Source organism: Populus alba, chromosome 12 (genome assembly GCF_005239225.2).
Source record: "Populus alba chromosome 12, ASM523922v2, whole genome shotgun sequence".
In the NCBI taxonomy this organism is placed as follows: Eukaryota; Viridiplantae; Streptophyta; class Magnoliopsida; order Malpighiales; family Salicaceae; genus Populus; species Populus alba.
The window spans coordinates 12,120,009-12,146,541 of record NC_133295.1 but is presented as its reverse complement, the minus strand read 5'-3'; the positions used below and the strand labels follow the sequence as shown (position 1 = coordinate 12,146,541).

Here is a 26,533-nt window from a genome sequence, read left to right as displayed (position 1 = left end):
TTATTTACACCAATATTATGGTAATTTCTATCAATTTTATCAACGGAATTATGCTAACCCTACAAGTTTTGTTTATTAATTCTTTCTTTTTTATATTCTTGTTTTTATTAAGTATATAATTGTTTTCTTGAACATTTTGGAGTTAATGGATTTTATTGGTTAGTTTCTTAGTAAATTATTTTTCTGTTATACTAAAAAAAATAATTTCTTAGATGACGGGGTTGGGTTAATAGGTAAAAGGTAATTTTATGAAAAAAAAGCCATGTTTTTAATAAATCATATGCAAATCAAATGTCAAAATCTATTAGTTTAGATTAAAAAAAAAAAACAAAAGAACCCAATAGGGGAACAATTTATGACATGTTTGCTAGTAAAGTTGTTTTTCAAAATACTTTTCACTCATAAATATATCAAGATAATATATTTTTTTATTTTTTAAAAATTATTTTTGACATCAGTGTATCAAAATAATTTAAAAATACTACAAAAATATTTTAATTTGAAATAAAAAATAAAAAAATTAAAATTTTTTTTAAAAATATTTTTAAAACACAAAAATAAACATTACTATAATTATACATTCAATAAAACACCGTTTAAGGCAAATTTATCCTAGTATTGGGTGCAAGTCAAGGTATCGACATGGGCCAATGATTGCTCCATAGAATCTTCACTTATCAGCAGGTTTCCACTTGTCAATTTTGTACAAAATCAAAGACAAATTTCTCACGTTAGTAGGAGTGTCGCCACAGGATTGTCTGCCAATGGAAAATGATATTCTAATAGTTTTTGCTTTGAGTGAATTTTAACTCATTAATATCGTATCAATTGACTAATTAATATATAATACTCCAGCCTCCAAATTATATATTAACCACGCAAAACCACCATTTTATTTTTTTAATTATTTTTTGGTAATCTCCTGGCTGCCACAGTCTTCCAAAATCAAGAGTTATTATTTCGTAATATTCAGGATCGAATTGTTAACATTAATCCTTGTTTCGAGAGTGTGGGTATTGTAGCCACATCGCTGTAAATTAAATTATTTTGATGTATTGAATTTTAAATAAATTTTAAAAAAATAAAAACCTTTATTTTAATAAAATTTCAAACAAAAAATGTTTTAAGAAAACATTCGCACGGTATTTATCAGTAGCATTTAGATTAAGATATTGGGTATGATTGAGGCCAGCACTACACCCATGTTCATGCGTATCCCACTCCTGCACACATTAGTGCTCAACTTCCAATGTTAATTATAAAATAAAAATAAAAATAAAAATGGGAAGAAGGTATCGAGCAAATCAGTAGCTTTGCAACCCACAAAGAGAGCCACACACACACACACACACACACACCAATCGTGCATGAACTACTGTATTGAAAGAAGCAAATGAAGGCCTCCCCTAGTAGCCATGTTTCTCTGTAGTTGCCAACTTCAACGTTCTGAAGGGGATTGATGGCAATTTTGAATCCCGTTTATAAATATTATATGTTTATCGAAGTCAAAAAAGAGCTTGACAATAAAGAAAGTTGCATATAATAAGCTCCATTGATGGGTAAGCAAGTTGGTGAGTAGATGTACATGTCACCTAGAAATTAAATTAAAAATATAAAAAAATATATATAATGAGGATTAAGAGGGACGGAGTTAGCAGCGTTTGATAGCGGAGACCAAAATTAATATAACAAGATATATTATTAAAAAAATTATTTATTTAAAAAAATATTATACTATTTTATATTTAAATACTAAATAAAAAAAAATTAAAATGTCTTACAAGGCCGCCCTGCTTGCCCCTCCCTTATTCCGTTCCTGGTAAGAATGATAGTAACAAGTAGACATGAAAAGTTTTATTTGAAAGTATTTTTTATTTTAAAATATATTAAAATAATATTATTTTAAAAATATTATTAATATAGTATATTAAAATGATATAAAAAACTATAAAAAATTAAATTAAAAATAAATAAACCTTTATAAAAATAAAATACAGTTATACCGCAACTGCAGACACTGAGAATACAGAATCGGCTTACTTTTTATTTCTTTCTTTTACAAGTCTACAAGTGGTAGAGTAGAGAGGCATCCCTGGTTTTGTAGATTAGCGGCTTCAATAATCAGTCCACGTTTTCCATCTCCTTTTGTCAACTCACCTATTAAATTAATGAGAGGCTAAAAGAAAGAAAGTTTAGAAATTACACTAATCATTGCATCATAATCTTAACTAACCTCATGTCGACTTGAAATATTTTGTTAGGCTCGCGGTTCAAATTAAAATAATTTAATAAAAAAATAAAAAGAATTACAAAGTACTTTAAAAATATTGTGTTAATTTTTTAAACTCGTAGTCCGGGTTATTAGACCCAAAGCATCTAATTTATACAAATCATGAAGTCCAATTCTAAATCAATCAAATATTAAAGGATAAAATTAAAAAAAAATTCAATTTCACAAAAATATTAAAAAAATAGCAATTAAAGACAATCTTGAAAGACAAAATAAATTTTATATTTGATTGAAATTTGAAATTGAAAAGAAAAATTATTTTAGTAAAAGAACAAAAAAATTTAAAAATAACCATAAAAAATAAAAACAATGTTTTGATTGAATGGTGAAATTGAAAAAAATAATAACTTTTACGAAATGACCTAGAAAAAAATTAGAAATTAAAATAATGAGGACCAGATTAGAAAATATAATACTATCAATTTGAATTGAAGGATAATATTGAAACTCAATGAAACTTTTACAAAAAAAGCCAATGGAAAAAAAATATAAAGAATAAGGATCAAATTAAAGAATATAATTATTTTGTAAACTGGGATTTGATGAATGTAATTGAAAACAAGTAAAACTTTTATAAAAAGGTCAAGACCAAAAATAAAAAATCAAAAGAATAAGAATTAAAATTGAAATACTAACAACTAAGAGGGCCAAACTGTAATTTTCAGGGGAGAAGAGAGAAGAAATGAAAAAAATATTCATCGATAACAAACTATACTATAATCAGAGACACGTGTCGTACCAACAAAAACTGATATGTTAAAAAGAATTTTTTTGGATGTTGAGAGGTGTTGCACATACTGCTTAAAGGGAGAGTGTGCCACCCACCACCCCCGGGTGCGTTATACGCTTTTTTTTTAAGCCAAATACTAAATTGCCCCTAATTTAACTTGGTAATATTAGAAAAACCTTTGGGAAAAGATTAAAAAGCTCATTAAGGTTAGTTTTATTATTATTATTTTATATGTTTTTAATTTTTTTTATATTTATTCAAATATAAAATTATCCATTATACATGATAATAAAAAACCATAGTGGGAAAACACATGCATGCTTGACGACGCAAATGCATGATAATAACTTTTTTCTTCTTTTTTTATAAATTTATTTTTTTTCAATTTCATCATGTGATATTAGACTGATTGAGAATTGATTTTTATAATTTATTTCGTTTTGTTTCCTATGAGGTTATCATAGTCTTAAAAAAAAATCCCAGTATTGGTTTAACGCTTGATTTTACGATTATTTATTTTTGTTATCATATAGTTAAATAAACAATATTTTTTTAAAAAAAAAACAAGTTATTATTAGTTATGTGACTCACGCTCCACCGCAGGTAAGAAATTTTTATCTCCAATTAAAAAAAATTAAATATGCTATTTTTTTAAGTGCAAATCAAAAGTTTATACAAACATGAAATAAAAAAAAAATTAAGAACTATGCATGCTAATAAATTTAAAGGTAATAAATTAAGAACTAGAAACCAAAAATCTTCTTGAACTCAAATCTATTTTTTTAGGCAATTTCAAGGTAAAAAACCCGCCTAAAACGAACTTTTCTAATTAAATGAAACTATTTAACACAAAAATTGATCATTTTGGTGGCTTGACACTTTTTCTCTCATTGTCAAAATTCGATAACCTCTCTCTCTTTCTCAAATCGGAGACCAAAAAATAACAAAATTGAACTTTTATACCAAAATAGAATTGATAAAATATTGAGATACCAAACATGTATAGTTTCTAAAATATGAGGACCAAATTAGGCTTTTGTATTAACTTTAAAACCATCATTCATTTATATCGTTTTTTTTAATTTGATCTTTAATCTTTCAATTTCATCCTCAGCACATAAATTTTATTCAATTGCCATAAATGTGGCCCAAAAAATGCAAAAAAAAAAAGGTTTAAGAATTAAATAAAAAAATTTACATAATCAATCCATATGTAAAAGGAGAAACGGTGCAATCTTCCGTATAGAAAAACAGCTACTGTTAAACACATTTTGATGCCCACTTGGCAAGGAGGAGGAGTCGTTAGAATAATCAAATAAGGACGAAGCGGCCATCTTTTCTGTGAGTATTTTCTTTATCATATATGATGGGGTTTCCCCAAGTCATATTCAAAATCTTGATGCTCCAAAGTGGCGTTGACAATTGTTATTTTTCACGGGGGAGTAAATACATGGGGCTGGGAGTATATGTCATGCCTAGCCTATACTATATAACAGTGCCGCCTCTCCTTCGCGGAGATTGTTCAAGTTTTTATCCCAACTCTCTCCACTTTCAAAACATATCTCGTGCAGGGTTTTCTGCCTGACGATCTTATATTTCCATCCTTATCTTCAATGGGTGTACAAGAGATAAAAAAAACCTCCCCACCCTTCTCTCTCACCTGCATCAGCTCCACCTTCTAGCTTCTCTTACCGTCTTGTAAATATAAAAGGGCCTAGGTCTCTGTTGATTTCTGTTTCTCGTTCTCTAGCTTTTTTGCTCTTTCTGTAGAAAGAATGGATGCTGTGAAGGACACTAAATGGAAGAAAAGCCTGTTTATGAGGGCGTGGTATCGATCACTCACTGCTGGCCGCAAGAAACCGTCAAAGAATTCTGTCATCGCGTTCACAAAGAGCAAGTCATGGCACTGCACCATAAAACCAAGCGATCAAGAAGACGGTGTTAGTGCCACCAACAAGTCAAAAAAGAAGACTCAAGTGGCTCCTGATGGTTGCTTTTCAGTCTATGTAGGGCCTGAAAAACAAAGGTTTGCAGTCAAGGCAGAGTTTGCTAACCATCAACTGTTCAAAATGTTGCTAGAAGATGCTGAACTGGAATATGGACACAATAGTGAAGGTCCAATATTGCTTCCCTGTGATGTTGATTTTTTCTACAAAGTCTTGGCGCAGATGGAGAGCGAGGAAGTTGATGATATTATGATTAATCCTCCAAGTTGCAGCTCGTTAGCCCTTTGCAGTCCTGCTCGTCGCTTCAATTCTAGAAAGGATGGTTATGGTGCATATAGGATTCTCAGTCCATCAAGGATACTGAAGCTGATTTAGTTATGTATAGCCATCTACATGATCAAATAGTCCGTCCTTAATCTCTGGTTTTAAGCACATATAGCTGGTTCTATTGACCTAGGAAGCTTGGTTATTTGTACTTGTGTTTATGATCAATATATACAGCAAAACTATTACCGTACAGTCTCCTCAGAATTCTGTACTGTTATTTACATGATAGAAAAACAACTCCAATCTTCTATAATTAATAGCCATGGCGAATCTATTCAAGGTATGGAAAATGTGCCGTCGCCTTTTGGTGGCCAAGGCTAACTTCCGGTCATTCTGCAAAAACTGAACGGTGACTGTAATCCCCTACTGTATTATATCATTGTATGGGGATGGTAGCTGACGAGATACTTCCCTCCTGTTTCCTCGTGGATTTCTTTTTTTTGTATACGCAGGTTTTTTTTTCATGTTTTTATAATTAAAAAATTTATGAATGCATATAATCAAATAAATTGAGAATTAAATGTGTTAATAAATAAAAAATAATTATAAATGATAATTAAAAGTGAAACTGAAAAAACCAAGAGATATGATTAAATCAAGATATTTAATCTCGAAAAATGAGATATTTAATCAATTGTATTTGCTAATTTTTTTCATTTAATCAAACAATATATAATAGAGATCGACACATATATTAAAATGATTGAATAAAAAAAATTAAAAAAATTATAGATAAATAAGAAAAACCTCTTTAAAAATTAAATGCATACAAAATAACAAAAAATAATCGTTATTTAAAAGAGGCTCTCTAAACAAAAAAAAATATAAAATTGAGTATTAATCTAAATATAAATAAAAAAATAATTTTAAAAAAATACATATAAAAAACATTTTTTAAAAAAAAAGATCAGACGTTGTTAGGCCTAGGCCATTTAGTTAGGGCCTACGTGACTGGGCTTTTTTATTTTTATTTTGCATCTGTTTTTTTAGAAAAAGAGTCAAACGACATGTCATTTGTATTGACAGTTTCCAGCCACTATGGTGATTGAAAAAATCAGGCTGATGGTTTTTCGATCTAAAAACTGAATTTTCAACCCATGTTTTTCCCAAAATACCTATAAAACATCATTGAAAACTTGATAAACCAATTCATGGCTTTAAAAAACTCAAAGGACTGTCCTAAAATCCAAAATCAACTCAAAATAAAAAATCTTACAAAGATGATATGTGTTTTATTGGCAATTCCATGGTAAAAAAAAAAAACCCTAATGAGAGCTCTCCTCATTAAAAGAAACAATTTGACACCAATCTCAATAGTTTTCGTGGCTGAAATCAACTCCAATATAAATTCTTTTTCAACTATTGGATTTCAACGACTTTCTCTCACTTCTCTCACACCAAGAGCTAAAAAACAAGGAAAATAAAGTTTGGCATCAAAATTAATTTTTTCTTTTAATTTTGAAAACTGAAGGGATCCAATATCTATAATTTGTAAAATATAGGGACTACAATAAATATTTTGCCCTAACTTCTTTAAGCCACCCATTTGTTACATGTTTTTTTTTTTTTACTTTGGTTTCCGATATTTTAATCTTACAATTCCCCAACAAATTGGCTTATAATTTGGTACAATAAAGGCCAAAAAAAAAAAAGATGGAAAACAAATGGCATTATGAACAATTTATCCACAATGCTATGTGAGGGGATCTACAATGCATTTTACATGATAAATCCCCAATGCATTTTAGTTTTTTAGTTAATATTATCCTCATATGGGATGTAAATGCTTAGGATTTAGAAATCAACCAGGCATGTGCTCGCACCAAGCTGTGGGTTTATATTTTTTCTAAAAAACAATATTAAGTGATGCAAATGGTTTGTATTTTATTTGTGAAAATTTGGACTGGGTGAACAAACATAGAAGAACATAATAGGGGGAAAACTAACTACACAGAAAGATCTAAAATAAAAAAATAGTAATTAAAAGAATGAGGGTGAAAATTAAAATAAAAAATAAATTAGAGGGCAACTAATTTTTTTTTATTGAAGGGTTTAATTGAAAAGAGAAATAACTCAAGCAAAGAAAAAAAATGAGGAAAAATTGAAAAAAATAGCATACTATAAACCTGGATTGAAAGGTGAGATCATAAAGAAATAAAACTTTTATAAAATGTTTAAGGAAAAAAATACATGAAAAATTAAAATTGAAGAACTAAATCAAAAAATAATAACACTTACTTGAAAGGACAATGGACAAAAAAACTTATAAGAAAAAAGAAAAAAAACTTTTCATTGAAAGGGTTAAATTGAAGAAAAAAAATAACTAATATACCAAAACATATTATTCCAAGGTCATTTTGATTATTATCACTATCGTTATCATAATTGTTACTATCAACACCACAATTATTATTATGACTACTATTATTGTTGTTGTTATTATTGTTTGTTGCTACTGCTACTGCTACAATTATTATTATTGTTGTTGTTGAAAAAACAAAAGCCATAAATTTGATTTAAATGATAAAATTAAAAAACCATGAATTTTTTGACAAAAGAGCCAAGAAAAAAAAACTAAGAAATCAAAAGTAGAATGATTAAATTGAAAATTTTATTATTATTGAAAAAATAATAATAAAATTGACTTGAATGATAAAATTGAAAGCATAAAAACTTTGACAAAAAAGAAAATGAACAAAATAAGAAATCAAAAGTAAAAGGACCGAACCGAAAAATATTATGTATGAAAATTAGAATTGAAGGATTAAATTGAAAAATCATAGAATTTTTTTTTTTTAAATCAAAACTAAAAGGATTGAACCTGAAAAAGGAAATAAAAATAGGGATCAAAACGCATCTCTTCATGTAGGAGAGAGAAATTAGGGAAAGGAAACAAAAAAGGATACCAATGATAAAATAGCCACTTTTAGATGACACGCACCCGCTATAAAAAAAAGAAAACACAACAAAGCACAAAATGAGACAGAAAAGATAATTTTACACTACTGGAAAGCATTGCATGCACCATCCAAAATATATTATATCTCTCACATGCTGATACTAACAACTTTTTAAATAAAAAATATTAATTAAATGTTAAAATAATTCATCTCCTTTGACAAATCCCAATAATTACAACAAAAAAAAAAAAAATTGAGGAAAACACATCAACACCCTATTAACATGGTATATTTTTTTAACCCCAATGGCAATTGTGTAATTGCAATGTACAATAAAAAAATAAAACTACCAAAACAACCTTTTCCAACAATGTTAGGTTTTTTATTCTAGGGTATTTTAGTTATTTTATTGTGTATTAAAAATTAAACTAATAAAAATACTCTAAACAAATTAGTTATGATAAATAAATCGTGTAAGAAAATTAAAATACTCCTGAATGAAAAACAATTAATTTTTCTTGCCAAGGCCATCAGCATCACACCACAATCGTAGTAAATAGTAAAGTGTATTAATTACTATAAAAAATCTTCCATGCCTTTTACACTCTATTATTATTGTAGTGAATAGTAAAATCCCTATGGCTAGACACTTTGAAATCAAGGAACCCTCCATAAATGAGCTAGAACAATTCGCTGAAAAGAAAAAGGGTAAAGCAATCTTCATCGCTAGGACCTCCAATCTTATCACAAAATTGTCAAGCTGCAATTATGTGGAGCTTCTCCTTGGGAGAAGCCATGCATCGAAGAAGATGGGACATCCATGGAAACTCTCCTAGCCACCATGAATGATAAAAATTGAAGAACACCTATCAAACAATACTCGCTAACAGGGGACCTTCTTCTCCATTGCTCCCGGCCGAACCAGTCCCTACTTCTCCCTCTCCCATGGTCTCTCTTAACCACAAAGCACCGATCAAACACTCATTATCCATCATTTTTAATCTGCCCAAAACCGAACCAGAGAACCCCAATCCAGCAATCATCCCAAGACCCATACTCACCATACCGTCCCTTCACCGTAAACCATCACCGTCCCTTTCTTCTTATACTAAACGCCGGCCTTCCCTTCTCCATCCAAACCACCACAACCCCGATTTATCTCCTCTCTCCACCATCACCGAAAACCCACAGCTTCTTTTCTTCCCCAATCAGCCAACGTAGCTCTAATCTCCTCCGTTCTCGTCAGCTACACACAAGAGTCACTAACAAATCATGGCCGTGTCTTGACAAAGAATTTATTTAGAATCAGTGGGAGAAAGAACTGAGAGGATCTACAATTGAGACGCTATTTACAAGAACAAAATTAATAATATGGTTTTTTTAAAAAGCGTAAATATAGTTTTTTTATGCGAATTTTAATGGTAAATTGAATGATTTTCATTCAATTTACTATTAAAAACTGAAGAGCTAAAAATAATATATATTTTTTAGCTCTCCAGCACCTAGTGTAATTCGTCCGTTTGTCTCTTTTGATTTATATAAAGAGAGTGAAAAGCACGCGCCTTCCAAGTCAGGATTTCCAAGTGCTGCCAGCTGGTACCGCGAGTGTTCCATGCTCCAACAGTGTTTCCAGCCCCTATTTCAAATCTGGTCCTCGTTTTTTAGTTTTCTTTCATTTGCCTCACTATTTTATGCACCTGGAGTAATAAGGAAAATTCAATCCCTCTTCTTGAGATTGAAAACTAAAGGATTTCAATGTCATTTAATTTTCTTAGATTTTTCTATGCATTCTGACTTGATTCTATGTGCTTTTTTTTTCCTGATATTTTCCTTTTTTTAAAAAATGATTTTTGGCTTTATTTTTAAAATAAATTACATTTGGATTTTTTCTTCTTTTTTTAAGATGCTTTTAATAAAAATTAAAATATAAAATTGCTTATTTGTGATACTATATTATTTTAAAATATAAAATATAAAATAATTATTTTTCTTGTTTTTCTTAAATATCTTTTATTATATGACTTTAGGAATATATATTTTTTATGTAATGTTAAAACTGTTTATTTGTGATTTTTTTCAGAAAATTTTCTCTTATTTCAAATTGTGAGTTAATTTGAGTTACGTCAACATGACATCAAAAGGTCCATTAAATGTGAGTGATGGACCAAGCCTAATTTGAAACAAAATGAAAATGAGTTTAAAAGCCTAGTTTAACATTTATTATCCTTTTAAGTCCAACGTCCATGTTTTAAAAATGAGAATTATGATTTAAGACGAGACCTTGATCCCAAATCACATTTTTAACACATGTTGAGTTTAGACAAATAATTAAAAATGTCCATTAGGTACATAATCATAAGTTCAGAATATAGAAGCAATTTATTTTAGATAAAATACTCTAGGGTGATGTGTTTTCATTTTAGTATAACTAACTTCTTATCTAGGAATTTTTGAAGACTAGATGGGATTTTTAATTATCATAAATTAAATGAAAATTATTTATTTTTTTTTTTAATTTCATTGTGATATTGGGTGGAGGATATATATTTATCAAAGTCAAAAGGAAACTAGACCATGAAAAAGGTACATATAATAGCTTCGATTAATAGGTAAGCAACTTGTAAAGTAGAAGTACATAAAATCTCAAAAAAATATAGTGATGGAGGTAGAGACATTGAGACACCATCCAAAGACAATGACAAAATGTGTTTATCTATTTGAAAATGTAATATAGGTTTTTTTAGAAATATATTAAAATAATATATATTTTTTTATTTTTTAAAATTAATTAATGATATTATTCATCAAAACGATTTAAAAATTAAAAAAAAAATACAACTAAAAAAATATTAAAAATATGGTTGGATGACAAACATCAAGAATACAGAATAGGCTTACTTTTTATTTATTTCATTTACAAGTCTACAAGTGGTAGAGTAGAGAGGTATCCCTGGTTTTGTAGATTAGAGTTGGAAAACGTGGCCTAATATTTTTTCCAACTCTTTGTGTCAACTCACCTCATAAATTAATGAGAAATTACACTAATCATTGGATTATTATTTATAATCTTAACTAATCCAATAACTTATAACTCATATGTATTCTTATTTTTTATTTATTTTAGTATTACTTTTTTTTTTTTAATTAGAAGTCTTGCAATGGCTCACAATCTTTTTTTTTTTAATTTCTCTCTCTCTCTCTCCATATTTATCATTTCTTGCCAAAGAAAAAATACATTTAACATATATATTCATCTATATCTATCTATATAATAGTAAAACATATGTAAGTTTTGAGTGAATTTTATGATCAAGATATAAAAAAAAATTACGTGTCAATATATTTATTTTTCACCAATAATACTGTCATATAATAAAAGATTAAAACATAAATTGAGTCCCTCTTACCATGTTTGCAAATAAAAAATTAAAAACTAAAAAACTAGATACCAAGTTAGACAAGAAAAAAATACAAGAAATTTTTTTATATCACAACTTCTTAAAGTTTATTTAAATTATTTTTACTTGAACCAATTAATGATTATATCATAAAATTTAGTTTAAGATGCATATTAAATATTTTTTGATGAGATATAAAAGAAAAAAAAATCAACAAAACCATTTCTTATACCTAGTCAATCCATATCAAAATCCTGCATGTTGTTCAATACTTTACGGTAGTATAGAAATTAAATTATGTAATATTTGAATCCTTATTAGTTATTAATTACACCTTCTTTCTTTGCAAACTTGCTAAATCAAGTGATGATACAATAATATTTATTTTCACAATTAAGAATCATTGATAATTTAAATTTTTAATTTTATATTATTCTATTAATTTATTTTTAAGATATAAATTTTATAAATTCAGTTTTAATTAATAAAAAAATTGATATCGGATTAAAAAAGTGAAATATTATAAAAATTACACAAATCTAAGTTTTAACATTTTTCACGGGTATAAATCTATTATTATTGTTGTTGTTGTTATTTAAAAGTAATAGACACAAAATTAACTTTGATATCTGCAGTTTCCTGTGGGCCGAATTATTTTTTTATATAAAAGAGTAATGTCCAAGAGCAAAAATAGGATAAGAAAAGACATAAAAAAATCATTTTTAGTCAATCCAAGTTAGCATGATAAACTTGTAATTACAGTAATTAGAGCCGAGTCAACCTTGAATATCTCGTCAAACTCGCAACCAAAATCATGAGAGTGAATAAACCCAATAAAAAAATAAAAAAGATTACAAAGCTGTTTTTTTTTTTTTAATGTTAACTTTTCAAACCCATGACATGGGTCATTAGACCCGAAGCATCAAATTTGTACAAACCATGAAGTCCAATCCTTAATCAATCAAATATTGAAAGATGAAATTAAAACAAAGAATTTTAATTATACAAATGGATTCAAAAAATAACAATTAAAAGAATGTGGATCAAAATTGATATAAAAAAATAAAAACAATGTTTTGATTGAAGGGTAAAATTAAAAAGAATAATAACTTTTACAAATAAACCAATAAAAAAATTAGAAATCAAAACAATGAGGATCAAATTAGAAAATATAATACTATTAATTTGAATTGAAGGATAACATTGAAAACTAATAAACTTTTACAAAAGAGTCAATGAAAAAAATTAGAAATCTAAAGAATAAGGATCAAATTGAAGAATATAATATTTGGTAAATTAAGATTGAAGGATGCAATTAAAAACAAATAAAACTTCTATAAAAGAACCAAGATAAAAAATGAAAAATCAAAAGAATAAGGATTAAAGTTAAAATATCAATAAACCATGAGGGGTAAACATAATTTTCAGAGGAGAAAGAAGGAAAGAAAAAAATGGCTCACCAATAACAAACCGGACTACAATCAAAGACACATGCTAGCACCAACAAAAAAAGATCGCGGTCGAAGGGTATTTTTGAATATTAGGAGGCGTTACACACGTAGCTTAAAGGGAGAGCGCGCATCTCAAGCTCCTCTGGGTATGTTATATGCTATTGTTATTGTTTTTTTAGTCAATTACAAAATTGCTACTGATGTGATTTGTTAATATAAAAAAAATCCTTTGGGAAAAGTTGAAAAGGCTCATTAAGATTAGTTTTAATTTTTTGACTTTCAATGATATTTTGGTCATTTTGCTGTGCTTTTGATTTTTTATATATATTTTTCAAATAAAGAATTACCAATCATTTTACATGATAATAACAAAAAAATCATTTTAAAAGTACCAAATTGCCATTTGATAAGAGCTTTTTGATCTTTTCACTGTGCAATAATCAATTGCAATAATAGAAGTCAAGAAGACCTCGCCAACTCTGATGAATATTTGATTGATCAAATTTTCATTAGTTCTTCAAAGATTTTCATGGCAGTAATTGATGTCACAATCCAATCTTTGGATCCATGATCGGCACATAAGTAAAGTTCTCCTCTAAGTTCCTTATTTATGCAAACTTCATACTTAAACCTACATACAAACTTCTTCATTTTTAACTCAATCAGAGCTCTTCATAGCATTTGATATCATAATTCAGTCCATAATATAAATCAATAATTTGATACAATTCTTAATATAATTTAGTAAATGTAGACCACTAACTAGATATAATAGAATAGTATCAATTACAATAATCATAAAAACAACATGCTAACAAGTTATAAGCATGAAAATTATAAATATTGAGAGGGTGAGTTCAACAATTTAGTGAGTAATAACATCCAATATACACTTACGAGGTAATACAACAATGAAAAATATATACAAGCTTGCTTCATTCTTTTACAATTGAGTTCCACAAGCAGACCATAACAAGAAATATCATGAGGCAAGGCTCATAAAAAAATCAATATACAATGATCATAATGCTCTAGATTGTGGAATGATCAATCACCACAAGTTGGTAAATCTCGTGACCAACTAGAATTCAGAATTATAATGTGCACAGAGACTAACACTATCGTGTTAGTATGAATATTCTAATTGGCATAGCATAGGGTCATAATCTAACAAACATGATTATTTCTTAAAGACTTAACTTATACAATAAAAAACTAAAACATACTCATCTGGTCGGTCTAAAACATATTCCAAACTGACCAAACATAAAAGAACCGATCAACCCCTATTGTTTAGTCAACCAATCGATCAAAATTGACCAAACGATCGACTGAAACTATCAGACAAACCAATCGATTGAAGCCATTAGACCAACTAGTCAACCGAAACCATCAAGCCAACTAGTCAACTAGTTGATTAGAATTTCAGAATCTTGATCCACCAATCTCCTTAAAATTACATACCCTTAACATTTCAATTTATACCTCAGAAATTCATTACATTTAAATTAATCATTCAACTAAACTCAAAATATAAAATTCAAATTCATAATTCTCAATTAATTCAAAATCATAACTAATTACAACAATTATACATATCAAAGTATAGTGCTTAGCTTAAAAACGTATTTTCCCCTACTCTATTCTCCTTTCTTTATCTTTTCCTCCCCTTTTTTTTTCTTCTTTCCCTCTTTCGGTTTTCTCTCTTCTAAATTCTAATTTCTTCTTCTTCCTTTTGTCTCTCTTTCTATCTATATCTATCAACTTTATGCAATTACCAAAGTGTCCCTAACTTATTTATACATAATGCTTACTCCTCCAAGGACATTGTTGTCATTTCCTATTAATTTTTTCTTTTTCTTTCAGAATATTACAGCTGGCTTGCCGAGAAGCACATTGATGTTTTTCCTCTCTTTCCCGTGAGAAAGGAAAAGCATTTCTTCCTTCTCTGGTAGAGCCACAGGCCCTGATAAAACAGGCAACCCCCAAACGAAGTCTGTTGTCTGGAAAGATAACCTAGACCAAGTTGTGATTAGAAGAGTTTCAGCCAGAGAACGCCTGGCTCTTGTAACCTCAAAATAAGCTATCGCTGATCTCATAACTGTCATCAACCATTTTAACAGCCTCCTGAACCAGCCCTGCTCGTAGGACAACTGGTTATCCATTAGCACTCCTGCTTTGCACAGAGAATTTGTTAAGAAAATCGCATTGCCAAAGTGTCAGGTATTGGTGGCTCAAATCTAGACCGTCCATCCGCAGCAAACAGCAGTTTTATCTGCTGATCAGCTACCATCCTTAATGCCTGGCATCTAGCTCTCCACACGAAGGCTGAGAGAGCTTCAAACGTTATGCACTTGGCTAAAACTCCATCTTCCATGGCTTTTTCCTTGAGTTGGGGAAGTTTCTCTGGGTCAAAACAAAAAGGATCTATAGAGCATTTCCTCTGCATAACGCTTGCTGGTGTTTTACACATCTTCAATCTCAGCAAATTCATGGTATATAAACTCTGTCTTAGGTGGAATCACATAAACAAAGAAAGATGATTCAACAAACCAAACAATGGAAAAGATCTAGAATCTTTTCAGCAAATGCACATATGCTCCTTGAACACCAAAGATTACAGACCATAAAATCCTTGTACGTCTGATGAAGTTGCATAGCTGCAATACTAGAGTATGAAATTAGAAACAGGGTAGCTATGTGTATAATGATGTTGGAGATATATATAGGATGGAATGTACCTGATGAACATTGAATATTGTTAACAAAACACTACAACATGATAAGGACAGGCGATGTTGATCCCTAGTTTCGTAAAAATTCCTCGTGCAGCTGTATTAATGGAGGAAGGGTACCAAAAGCCATTGAAAACAGCACCTTTTTTAGTCTTCTTTTGGTCATGGTGACAGTGTCCTTGTTGCCGATTATGGGGAGGTCATCTATGGGTTGTGGTAGCCTACTACCAAAGAACCAAAACATCACCAGCTCGCAAAATTGGGGTGAGAGAGGAGTTATTCTGGGGTGGCCGGTGGGGTTGGGCGTCCAAAATTTGCCAACTTCCATTTACTTTATTAGATTTCTAGTAAACAAAAATGTTGCCTGGTCTATAGCTTTTACAGATAAAATTACTTGCCGAATCCCTGCAACCCACTTTAGTTTGATTTTTTATGTTACGGAGATACAAGTCATGGACCCATGAGCTGGGTGACTATTCAATAGACACCCTTTATATAATGTAAAATGGTTAACAATGCAAATTAATGATCTGTGTTACCGACTGTATACATTTCCACCTGAAATTTCATCAGGCTATGGTGTCCGTGTGCACCTCAAGATAATAAATGCATGGCTGAAGCAGAGAAAAAGGTGCCCTCCCGATCTTCAACGCCGCAAGAAATTTTGCATTTGCTAGCCTGATGTCAGCCCAAGCAAGAAAAAATGAAAAAAAACAGTGACTGGTAGCTTGTTGGTTGAAACATTTCGATCCAACTTTTTTTGGCTGAGGGACCAAATCCATAGGAAATCTTGCCGCGTGTTAAACCTAGATCCCAAAGCACAAAAGCTTCTCCATACAACTGACGAAGCTAGCGCTGTTTGAAACGATCACCACTTCCTTTGGATTTGAACACCCCCATTATGCAAGTTCAGGTAACGAAGAGGACGGGCTCCGACGATGAACATAAACTCCATTGATGCTGGTTCAAGTAACGAAAAGACCGGGATCCAAAGATAAGGATGGATACCAATTCAGAGAGTGGCAGCATTTAACCACATGAATAACTCCATTGATAATGATAATGACCTCAGATCATTTGGTTTTTGAGCATCAAACTTATGAGTTCCTCCCAAAGTAACTCTAAAACTGATAAAATTAATTGCTGGTAAGCTAAGCAACAATTGGTGGCACTTAATTCTCAAAGTGACAATTCCTTCTCGTAAACTTCTCTCTGTTTCAAATCATAAAGGCTATTAGATTGCATAACAAAACACGAGAAATAACATTCAAGTTAAAAGAGATTTTTCAACTGTTAGAATAAATCTGCAAAACATTCAACCTACAAGGTTCATGGTTATAACCACCTTTAAGGACCACATGAGAGTTGCAGTTCAAACCTCTACTCAGTTGAAGGAAAGAGTCAACAAATACACCTAAAAACCAAATCTAAACGAAAAGGGATTAAGTTGGGGGTGGGGATGGGAAAAGAAAACTACCAATCATTTAGGTCAGCTCAGTACTACTTGTAAGAGCAAAAGGTACTAAAAGCATATGATACAAAACAAACCCAGTTGGGTATTTTCATCTGGAAACGATAACAAGATCCCAAATGCAACAGTAGTGCACCATCAATATCTGCGGTTGAAACCTTCTAGTGGAGGATCATGTCTGGAGAATACACCACATACCTCATGTTCCACAAGAGTCAAATAAGCATCTGTATTAAAATGAACTAGTCATCCTCCTCGTCTCCATCTTTATCTGCATCATCACCAGCTTCAGCATCATCCTCAGCTTCCTCCCCTTCACCTTCCTCTTCATCATCAGACATGCTATTTATCACATCTGTAATGATATCCTTCACTTCTGCTTTTCTATGCATTAGATCTATGCCGAAGTGGGCACCTAATATGACCAAATTTATACATGTGATTAGCAAAGTTGGAATGGAAATGTGCCAACATCCAAGTAATAAATGAAATATGAGCCATTCATACCAAGTTGTCTGAGAATATCAGATAGAGTTGCCTGCACATCACCAAAAACAGCTTTTTGAGGATGGTGTAACAAGCAAGAGAAACTGTCATAACTGTGCAAATTGCAAAGCTAAATCACAGGCAAGACTTACAGTATTGAAATCAACTTCCTTCAGAATATTTACTACAACAGCATGCATCTCTTGTCTGGTGGGTTCTGCCTTGGCCTTTTTGTTAGACTTGGCTTTACCTAATTTTCCAACATAAAATCATTTGGCAAGGGCACAAATTATGAAATAACTTTAAAACAAATGGAGATCATGCAAGTACAAAATCAATTTGACAAGTAAATTAAAAGCAAAACATGATATTTACGAGACCATTTGGTATTGTGATAGCTTCTGCTTTTTGCCCAATCACAGATAAAAAACCATTTGATTAGCCAGATAGCCTTTTCTTTTTGCATTGTGCCCTGCACATAATTGTGTTCCAAACTTTGGATTTATAAAAGTTAAAAAAAACTTGATTTTCATTTATTTTACATGTAAAAATCCATCTTAAAGCAGTTTTAACCTAACACATTTTTTAAAACTACAACTAAAAGTGGTTTTTTTTTTAAACCTATCTTTTTTTAACCACAAAAGCTACCACAATGCCAAAAACACACTTTCAGCAAATTGCCAATGGACCATTATCCATTGTAGCCTTGTTTCTGGCTTAACAAAAACCCCTACCAAGCACAACAAAAATTAAATCCAAGATGTTATAGATAACTATTATACAGACAATCTTTCTCCATTCCAAGGAAACAAGCACTCCATGAATGTCAATTTAGTCGCTTTCTCACCCCACATCTTGCTACTTCCCACAATGACATCATTTCACTCTTCGTATTATTTCTCCAAATAACATCTGTTACTCCATCCTATTTTCTCTACAATTGAAAGAGTAGACATGCATCATTTCTCAGTAAAAATTGCTGCTTTATAGTGTTGTCCTTTCTCTTAACTCTGCAACATAAGATGTCCTTTATGCTTAACCACTAAGTTTGCCCACTCAATTCTTTTAAGAACAACAATGTTGGGCCTGGTTTTTCCCTTGGCTTTTTTATTATATGTATAATCTTCAAAAAGCATATTGATATAGATACATTTAAGGTCTTATGAAGGAGGTGAAAGGGGAGAAAAATTACCTGTGTAAACTACCTCTAATTATGTTTGGTATGACAAACCATTTAACAAATCAGATGGGTAACATTTCACTCCAAGCATGGATATTTGTTCTCTCAAAATTAACACTACCTACCCAGCCATGTTATCTATGGATCTATCAAATACAATCCCACCACATATTTCTTGGATATTCATTAAAAACACAACCTCTATTGTCACTTGATAATTACTGCTCTATCCTAGCCCAATCTCCTATAAAAAATCGTTGTTGTCTTCAATTAGCATGTTTCAATGCCCTCCAACAGTGATAAACTTCCACTGATCTCAAACTTCCTTTTTGACAAATTCTGATCACCAAAAAAAAAGTGCACAAAAAAATGAGATGAATCTAATAAAGTTCTGTCTGTTAAAGAGTGCAAAAGCAACTAGAAGAAAGAAAGTTGATGTTTAAAGAACAATGATAACTATAAAATCAATCACAACAATGACAACTATAAAATCAATAAATAATTGATAGATGTAAAGTAACCTGTATTTTATTGACAATGATAACTGTAAAATTAATAAATAGCATAAAAGAGGGTTAAGGAGCCACAATGCAAAAGAGTAAATCACTTGCTCAAAAGCTCCAGACAATCACAAATTAAAACCAAAAACTTCAAACATCAAGAATAGAATGAAAAATACTGCACCTTGATCTTTTGCAGAAGCCTTTGATGGGGACCTGGTTGACTGTTTCTTGGCAGTGACCTTGTCTTTAGAGGAAGCACTTCGGTCCTTCGGGTTTTCCTTTTCAACTTTCTGTTTCTTAGATGCAGATCCCTTTGATTTAGAAATTGAACCAGAAGTTCCATCAGTATCTTTAGCACCTTTTTTTGATGATGAGTCAGAAGATTTTTTGGTTGATTTTTCTAGACCTTTAACAGGTTTTGCAGGGGTGCTCCTCTTGCCGGGGGTAGCTTTTTCTGCACTTTTAGCCACCAAACTCTGCTTTGAAGATTTTTTTGATTTATTAGATGGTGTCTGCTCCTTTGGCTCATCCTCCTCTTCTTCTGATTTAGTCTCCTCGTGATCACTCATGTCTTTCGTTCCTGCCTCATTTTCACCATCATCTTCCGAATCATCTTTAGCATCTGGTGATTCAACTTTATCTTCATCGTCGTCGTCCTCATCTTTGAACGAATGCTTTCGTTTCTGTCCACTTTGAGGTGTTCGTTTTCGTTTCTGCAGAACAATGAAGTAAAGAATTCATAAACAGCTCACATAAAAACCAGAACATGCATCAGCAAAGTAGGAGTGTCATATTATCTTGAAGATAAAAAATTAAAAACAAGAGATGGGCAAAAGCAGTATCTTTCATTATTTACACCACCTTCAAAGAACTATGTCATAAAGCACCCTTCAGCAGAGCACCAATGTTCTAGAAAATTGGTCTTGAAGGCTTAGGAAAGTTCCAATTTTCTGATTAAAACAGTTGAGAAATAGCAAACATATATGGAAGATGAAGTCAAGAAAATATATCATGTATCCAATATAGTTCACGGTTGTTAATTAAAAGGACATCCTGGGCATGTTAGTTTGGACTTCAAGGATGATGAAACTCAAAACAGCAATAAATTGGATGGAAAACAAATTACATGTCATGTGGCTCACTTGCCTTTTTTTATTTCTTTCTCTCTCTCCTATCTCCTCGTGTGCAGCCTATTTCACAATTTTTTTAAATGTTGCAATTCTGAATTGCGACAAGTTTGAATGTCAAGACATGTACAACTATGCAATTTTGCCAATTCTTTTTCAAACTGTTATTTCACCAATATTAAAAAAAAAGTGCTAATAACCAAAAATAGCCCACAGCCAATATGATATTTAAAGGTCACCAAAAGCAACATCAAAGAGAACAAAGCACTTCTATTGGAGTGCATCAAGAAAACACATCCATCCAAGATCTTATTAAAGAAAAGCTCCATATAATGTTTTATACAGAGAAAATACCACAAACCTTTGCTGGTGTCGTTGATGCTTCACCAGGACTCAGATTTTTGCTGGTTGAGACCTTACGCTTCTTACCTTTCTGAAACAAAAATAAGCACCAAATATCAGCTTTCACATTAACAGTAAATGGCTACCTAATGCTGCAATATGTAAATATTTAGAGAATGGAGAACCTGTTCCTTGTCAGCAAGCAGAACATCAGTGGTGGAATGTGGGGATTCCAAGAATTCCAATATTTTTACAGTGAGTTCCTCCTGAAAACAAGGCCTAAGCAAGTGACCATTCTAGGTGAATTTAAATCACATGAAGACATAACTTCTAAAATAGGTGATACCAACCTTTTTCACAACAGACCTATTTATGGGGATATTGAGCACATCACAAAAATCCATCAACTTCTCTTTGACGCACTTGTCAAGCTTTTCCCTTACTTTTGCTTTCTGTTTTTCCTGATAAGATGTGACAAAACCAATCAAAACAGTTTCAAGGCACATCCAATTGTTAAACACAAGAGATGCTGCCATGAATAAATTAGGGATAGAATCTTGTTTTCACCAGAGTGCATGCTTGTGCAACAAGAAATGCAACAAGCAACAAGAAACGCATAAATACACGAACGTGTGCATAAACATGTAAAGAAAATAAAAGGCAAGAATGCCAGTACCTCATTTCCAACCCACACATAGCCTGAAAACTGGCTTATGTTCTTCTTTAAATTGTGTGCCTAAGAATCACAATAACATAGTTTAGAATGGTCATAAATATAAAAGAATTAGAGGCCGTTTGGGATTGAGGTGTGACCTGCTTTTCAAAAAAATTCAAACTTTTTTTTTTTTTTTTTTTTTACTAAAATTGAGTTCGGTTTGTACTTTCTGGATCGTTTTGATGTGCTGATATCAAAAATAATTTTTAAAAAATAAAAAAACATTATTGGCATGCTTTTCAGCATGAAAAACTATTTGAAAAGCAACAGCTACCACACTCCCAAACACCCTCTTAATCAATGATGATTAAAAAAAAAACCAACCAAGACAGCAATAACAAAGGAAGATGAATTAAAACAAACATTTCAAAAGACTATCAGGCAGGCACCTTTCCTTTCTTTCCGAACAGAATCAAGTGAAGAATCTGCAGATTGTCATCAGGTTTTCTCTTGGACAACTTGAAAGCCACTGAAAAGTTCAGAATATCAGACAATAAACAGGCCAGTCTGCTGTAACAAAAAAGATGAATAAAGGTAAGACAAACCATGTGCAAGTCAACATGATAAGAAAATCTGTTCCTTCTTGATGTCCAGGAAAATCTCTTTCATTTGCAATATTTTATGGAAATTTAGTATTCCTGCATTCTAAATTCAGAACCTGAGAATCTATCTCCTTTCCTATAAAATACTCATGCATCCTTTGACACTAATGACAAAAATGATAGTATATAAAAATGCCCAAAACCCTATCAAGAGAAAGCCAAGATACAATAAAGGATGTCAATCAAAATATTAGCTCACATCTCAAACGTGTGAAAAATCTTGGAAGAGTTCATACATGCCATCAAGCTTGTCCTGTTTGAGGAATCATTAAAATTTCATGCACGCGCATCCCTACCGGACTTCTAACACCAATTAAAATAGATGGCATCCTCTATTTTCAGGACAATTTTTCCAGAACAATTAGAACCCAGCACAACAAGCAAGTACCCTGAACAGTAAAACCCATTGAGAGTAAACCCACATGTGTTATGAAAGTTCATGCCACCAAAATTTACAATTTTGAATTCTGAATCACCAAGACGAAAGCTTTTGTTTGTTGTTTATAGTTTTATCCAGAGAATATTCTCATGCTATTGATAACCTATGCCACAATTTTGTTCATCCATAAATTTAGTGGAACAAAAAAGACAGCGAGATCCATGAAGACAGTGACAATTAGCTCAGAAGTAAGACTTAATTGGGATGAGTTTTCCTCCAAGTTAGGCAAGCACAGAGGAAACAATGGAACAATTGTTATTTTCTCCTTTCATGAATGGATTTACATTCATTTAAAACAATGGCATGCGTGCCTTCATATGCAATGCAACAACTTTTAAAACTAATTATTAAGATAGAACCCAATTCCTACTACACAATCAAACCTTCCCCTATACTACATATCTACCAAAACTTTTGTTTGCAGAAGTGACTACACACTGTACAATGGACTCCATTGTTAGCACTTGAGAAACATGTCCCCTGTAATACTAATACCTTTCCCTCCTAAGCAGTTGTTAACTTTTCTCAACAATGTACTTTAGTCATGCAACATAATGAATCCCCACACTGTTCACTGGAAACCCATCATATACCATTACAGAATTAACACACGCTCGTTTCACACAAAATTAGAGCATACAAGACATGCATCGACCATAGATGCGTCAAAACTTGTCATCATTGCTTAATCGCGATTATGTTAGTCAGTATCTGTTCTATTGTTTCTTGATAATTTCAGAGAGTTTAGAAACCATAGTTACTAAATAGATAACAGAATAGAATACACTACATAAACACCAACGCCAACAATAACACAGGATCAACAAAAAAAACCATACATACAATCATCAAACGATGTACGCGCCAAAACAACCAACGAAAACAAACATACCATTGGGAATGTCCTTAAGAGGTGTTCCTCGTCCCTGTAATCACAAAAAAAAGCCACAATTATCTCAAAACCCCCATACCCAGAAACCATTTCTTTAAAGATAAACACGCAAATTTGAGTAAAAAGACTTTTTTTTAATTCGAGAAACACCAAGATTTGAGTAATCTCACCTTTTCAATAGAAAAAGGCTTGGTCGCCGACCGTCCAGGCTCAGGAACAGAGTACCTTTCCACCACCTTCCTCTCTCTGGTAGGCCTGTCACTACTCGGAGTCACCAGCTCCTTCACTTTCTTCCCAGTCGAATTCCTACTCGATTTCTTGCTTCTTCGCCTGGATTTCTTGTTCTCTACCTCTTCCTCTCCTTTATCTTTCGCTTCTTCTTCTTTCTCCTCATTTCCCAAGGACTCCTCCTTTTCTGCACCCTCTTTCGCAGTCTCCTCTTCTCCTTTCACTTCTTCGTTGTCGGCCTCCTCCTTCGCTTCATTCTCAGCACTTTCCATCGGTCCTTCGTTTTCGGTCTGCTCCCTTTCTGCTCCTGGTTTTGACTCCTCAGCAGCAGGAGCTTCCTCCTCTGATTTCTTCTCTTCTAGGGCTTCACTCGCCATGGAGACAAAACAGAAGAGACTAAAACCCTGAAAGTTAGGGTTTTAACAGAGATCACAAAATAGCAAGATCCCCTGTGCGCAACAGGCAGGGAGAAAGGCGAGAGAGAAATTAGGGATTTGGGGAATTCGAGAGGGGGGCGGGCTGGCTGGCTTGATTTGATTTGATTGAGCTCGAGACAAAAAGGAAATAAGAGTAAGGCGGGGGTTCAAAATATTTTGATGCGAAAAATGAGAGCGGGCTCTGGGGCTTTGTTTTTTTTTTTTTTTTTGGTTTTCCACTCTAAGAAATAGTGGAGGATTTTTTTTTAGATCGAGCGAGGATGATTTTAAGGCGCAGTACATTTTTGTATTGCCCTGCTAGGAGAGAGCTAGCTGTCTTTATTGGGCATGCACCACTTGTCAATTTTTACTCGGTCTGGTCTCGTGGGAGTAGAAATGGAAGACAGGGTCACTGGTTTCTGTGGATGATTGCATTGCTTTTGTTTTGTTGTGGCTTTTATCTTTTGATTCCTGCTCTGGTGGTGTTTTTGCTAAAGCCCCTTGTATTCTTGCTAGTGGTTAATTTCATGATTCCGTTTTCCACCAGCAACGAATTTGTAGCTCTCTTGGCTATTGCGTGTGGAAATTCACGGTGTCAAGAACTTCTTCCGTTGAATTTGAGCTTTCCTTCGTGATTTGATGGGCTTGTGTTGTTTTTTTTTTTTAATAACACTTTTCTACAGCACAGAGTTTTTCTGATTTTAAGTTGAAAAAACACAGTAGTGTGGGGGTTTAGCTGTTCGTGCGTGAGTTCTTTGAGAGGATGGCTTTCTCAGGAACATGAACGAATAAGCTCATTGCTACAGTTGGTCCCTTTTTTTTCTTTTTTTTTTTTTTTTTTTTTTCTCCTATCTTTGTCTTCTTCCTTTTCTTTCCTTCGGGCCTAGTCAGGCAAAATGTACCGAGCCTAGTAAGGTCTTTCCTTCTCCTTTCTCTTCTCCTTCTTTATTCTTCTTTTCTTACTCATTTTCCTTTCTCCCCCTCAGTTAGCCCTTCTTCCTTTTCTCTATTGTTCTCCATGGGCTCGATTAGATTGAGGTTTGTTGTAACTTATTTTTTGGTTCTTTCAAATTACATTTCTTTTTTAAAAAAAAAAAAAAAAAACAAAACACTGAAACAATGCCGCTTTGAACGGCACTGTTCTCCTTCCTCCCTACGCATGCAAAGGCAGAGAAGAAGAAGATTTTAAATCATTTTTCTCGCTCTCTATCTCCATTCCCACTTGCCCACAAAACTGGACACAAGCCACATCCATACCCTGCCACCATTAATGCAAGTCATGATCGGCCACCCTACCCTGTGCTAAGATATGGGCAGGATAGCCACCTTACCCTGCGCCATGGCAGTGGTAAGGTGCCCTCTTTTCCTACGGCTATAAGTTATTTTGCTATGTGAAAAATATGATAAGAAAAATTTGTCCAAATATATTTGGAAATGACAAATGAGTCAATTAAAAAATATTAGATTATCCTTCATGGTAAAGTTGTTGGTTTTTTATAAGGAAAAAATAGATATTTCACATCTCGATCCATGATGAACTTTGTCTTTGTGCAAATTGAAAGGCTAATATCTTTTATTTTATTAATTATTTCTCACTCAAATCACTACAATAAAGTTTTGTTTTTACAAAAAAAAAAAAAATCTCATAGTTGATCCTAAAGATCAATACTCAATTAAGACCACAAGCTGAATGAATATATGAACCAAACCAAAATATAACTCAACAGTCTATCGAGCATTTGATAGACTTCACTTTAAATAAATTCAGAACTAATTATAGAACATGGAGCCAAGGGCAACAAGGCACACCAACATTAACAAAAAACAATTGAATTTGAGATACAGGTATTCTTTTTAATAAAATTTCAAATTTTCATGTTGATGGTTAAAAGATCCCTTAATCATTCAAAATTTTCTTCTAAACAACATTAAAAATATCTTTATCTAAAAAATCAACATCTTTCTATGTAAACTAAATTAATTGAATATTTATTAAGTTTTTTGGATTTTTCTTAATCTAAATCAGTGAAGTATCTATATTTCTCGCTCAACTAGTAGTGTTTAATCCTAAAAACTTCTAATAATAAATTACCTCTTGATCTTATTATGATTTAATAGATTAGACAATAACTGGTCAAAAATTTATAAGCAATAAGATCAATGATAAACACTCGACATGAAAAGCATTGGAAATAAAAATAACTTAAAATCTAAATTGTGTAATCAAAACTAGGTTACATTAAACCTGGAAAAATAAAATTTAGTTCATAATGAATTTGTTATAAACCATGCATGTTCTCATTGAAATGCATCAAAGAAAAATTAACCAGAAGAATTAAAAAAAATTGTCTTGAA

The 26,533-nt window shown here is 31.9% G+C and overlaps 2 protein-coding genes and 1 pseudogene across 3 annotated transcripts; 1 reads left to right on the top strand and 2 right to left on the bottom strand.

Annotated features, from left to right (window-relative positions):
- Positions 1–4,795: 4,795 nt before the first annotated feature.
- Positions 4,796–5,341, top strand: LOC118044646 (uncharacterized). Its single transcript, XM_035053053.2, has one exon. The coding sequence runs from the start codon at positions 4,796–4,798 to the stop codon at positions 5,339–5,341; it is 546 nt and encodes a 181-aa protein (XP_034908944.1).
- A 9,434-nt stretch (positions 5,342–14,775) lies between these two features.
- Positions 14,776–16,732, bottom strand: LOC118044840 (omega-hydroxypalmitate O-feruloyl transferase-like; annotated as a pseudogene).
- A 311-nt stretch (positions 16,733–17,043) lies between these two features.
- On the bottom strand, positions 17,044–24,592 carry LOC118044648 (DEK domain-containing chromatin-associated protein 1). Of its 2 annotated transcripts, XM_035053054.2 has the most exons (11): positions 23,705–24,589; positions 23,535–23,568; positions 21,991–22,070; positions 21,563–21,622; positions 21,237–21,347; positions 21,072–21,152; positions 20,906–20,977; positions 19,599–20,130; positions 17,887–17,984; positions 17,756–17,786; positions 17,044–17,663 (listed from the first exon to the last, which is right to left on the bottom strand). In XM_035053054.2, the coding sequence occupies exons 1-11, from the start codon at positions 24,137–24,139 to the stop codon at positions 17,491–17,493; spliced, it is 1,707 nt and encodes a 568-aa protein (XP_034908945.1). In that variant the 5' UTR covers positions 24,140–24,589; the 3' UTR covers positions 17,044–17,490. The 2 variants fall into 2 exon arrangements, with proteins under 2 accessions (XP_034908945.1, XP_073259656.1); XM_073403555.1 differs by lacking the exons at positions 17,044–17,663; positions 17,756–17,786; positions 17,887–17,984 and adding an exon at positions 19,066–19,253 and having other exon boundaries at positions 23,705–24,592.
- Positions 24,593–26,533: the final 1,941 nt, after the last annotated feature.

Coding starts and splice junctions, on each gene's coding strand:
- LOC118044648 (XM_035053054.2), bottom strand. CDS start 24,139: ATGGCGAGTGAAGCCCTAGAAGAGAAGAAATCAGAGGAGGAAGCTCCT. Junction 21,348..21,562: donor ATGTGTGGGTTGGAAATGAG/GTACTGGCATTC, acceptor ACATCTTATCAG/GAAAAACAGAAAGCAAAAGT. Junction 21,153..21,236: donor ATAGGTCTGTTGTGAAAAAG/GTTGGTATCACC, acceptor CCTTGTTTTCAG/GAGGAACTCACTGTAAAAAT.
- LOC118044646 (XM_035053053.2), top strand. CDS start 4,796: ATGGATGCTGTGAAGGACACTAAATGGAAGAAAAGCCTGTTTATGAGG.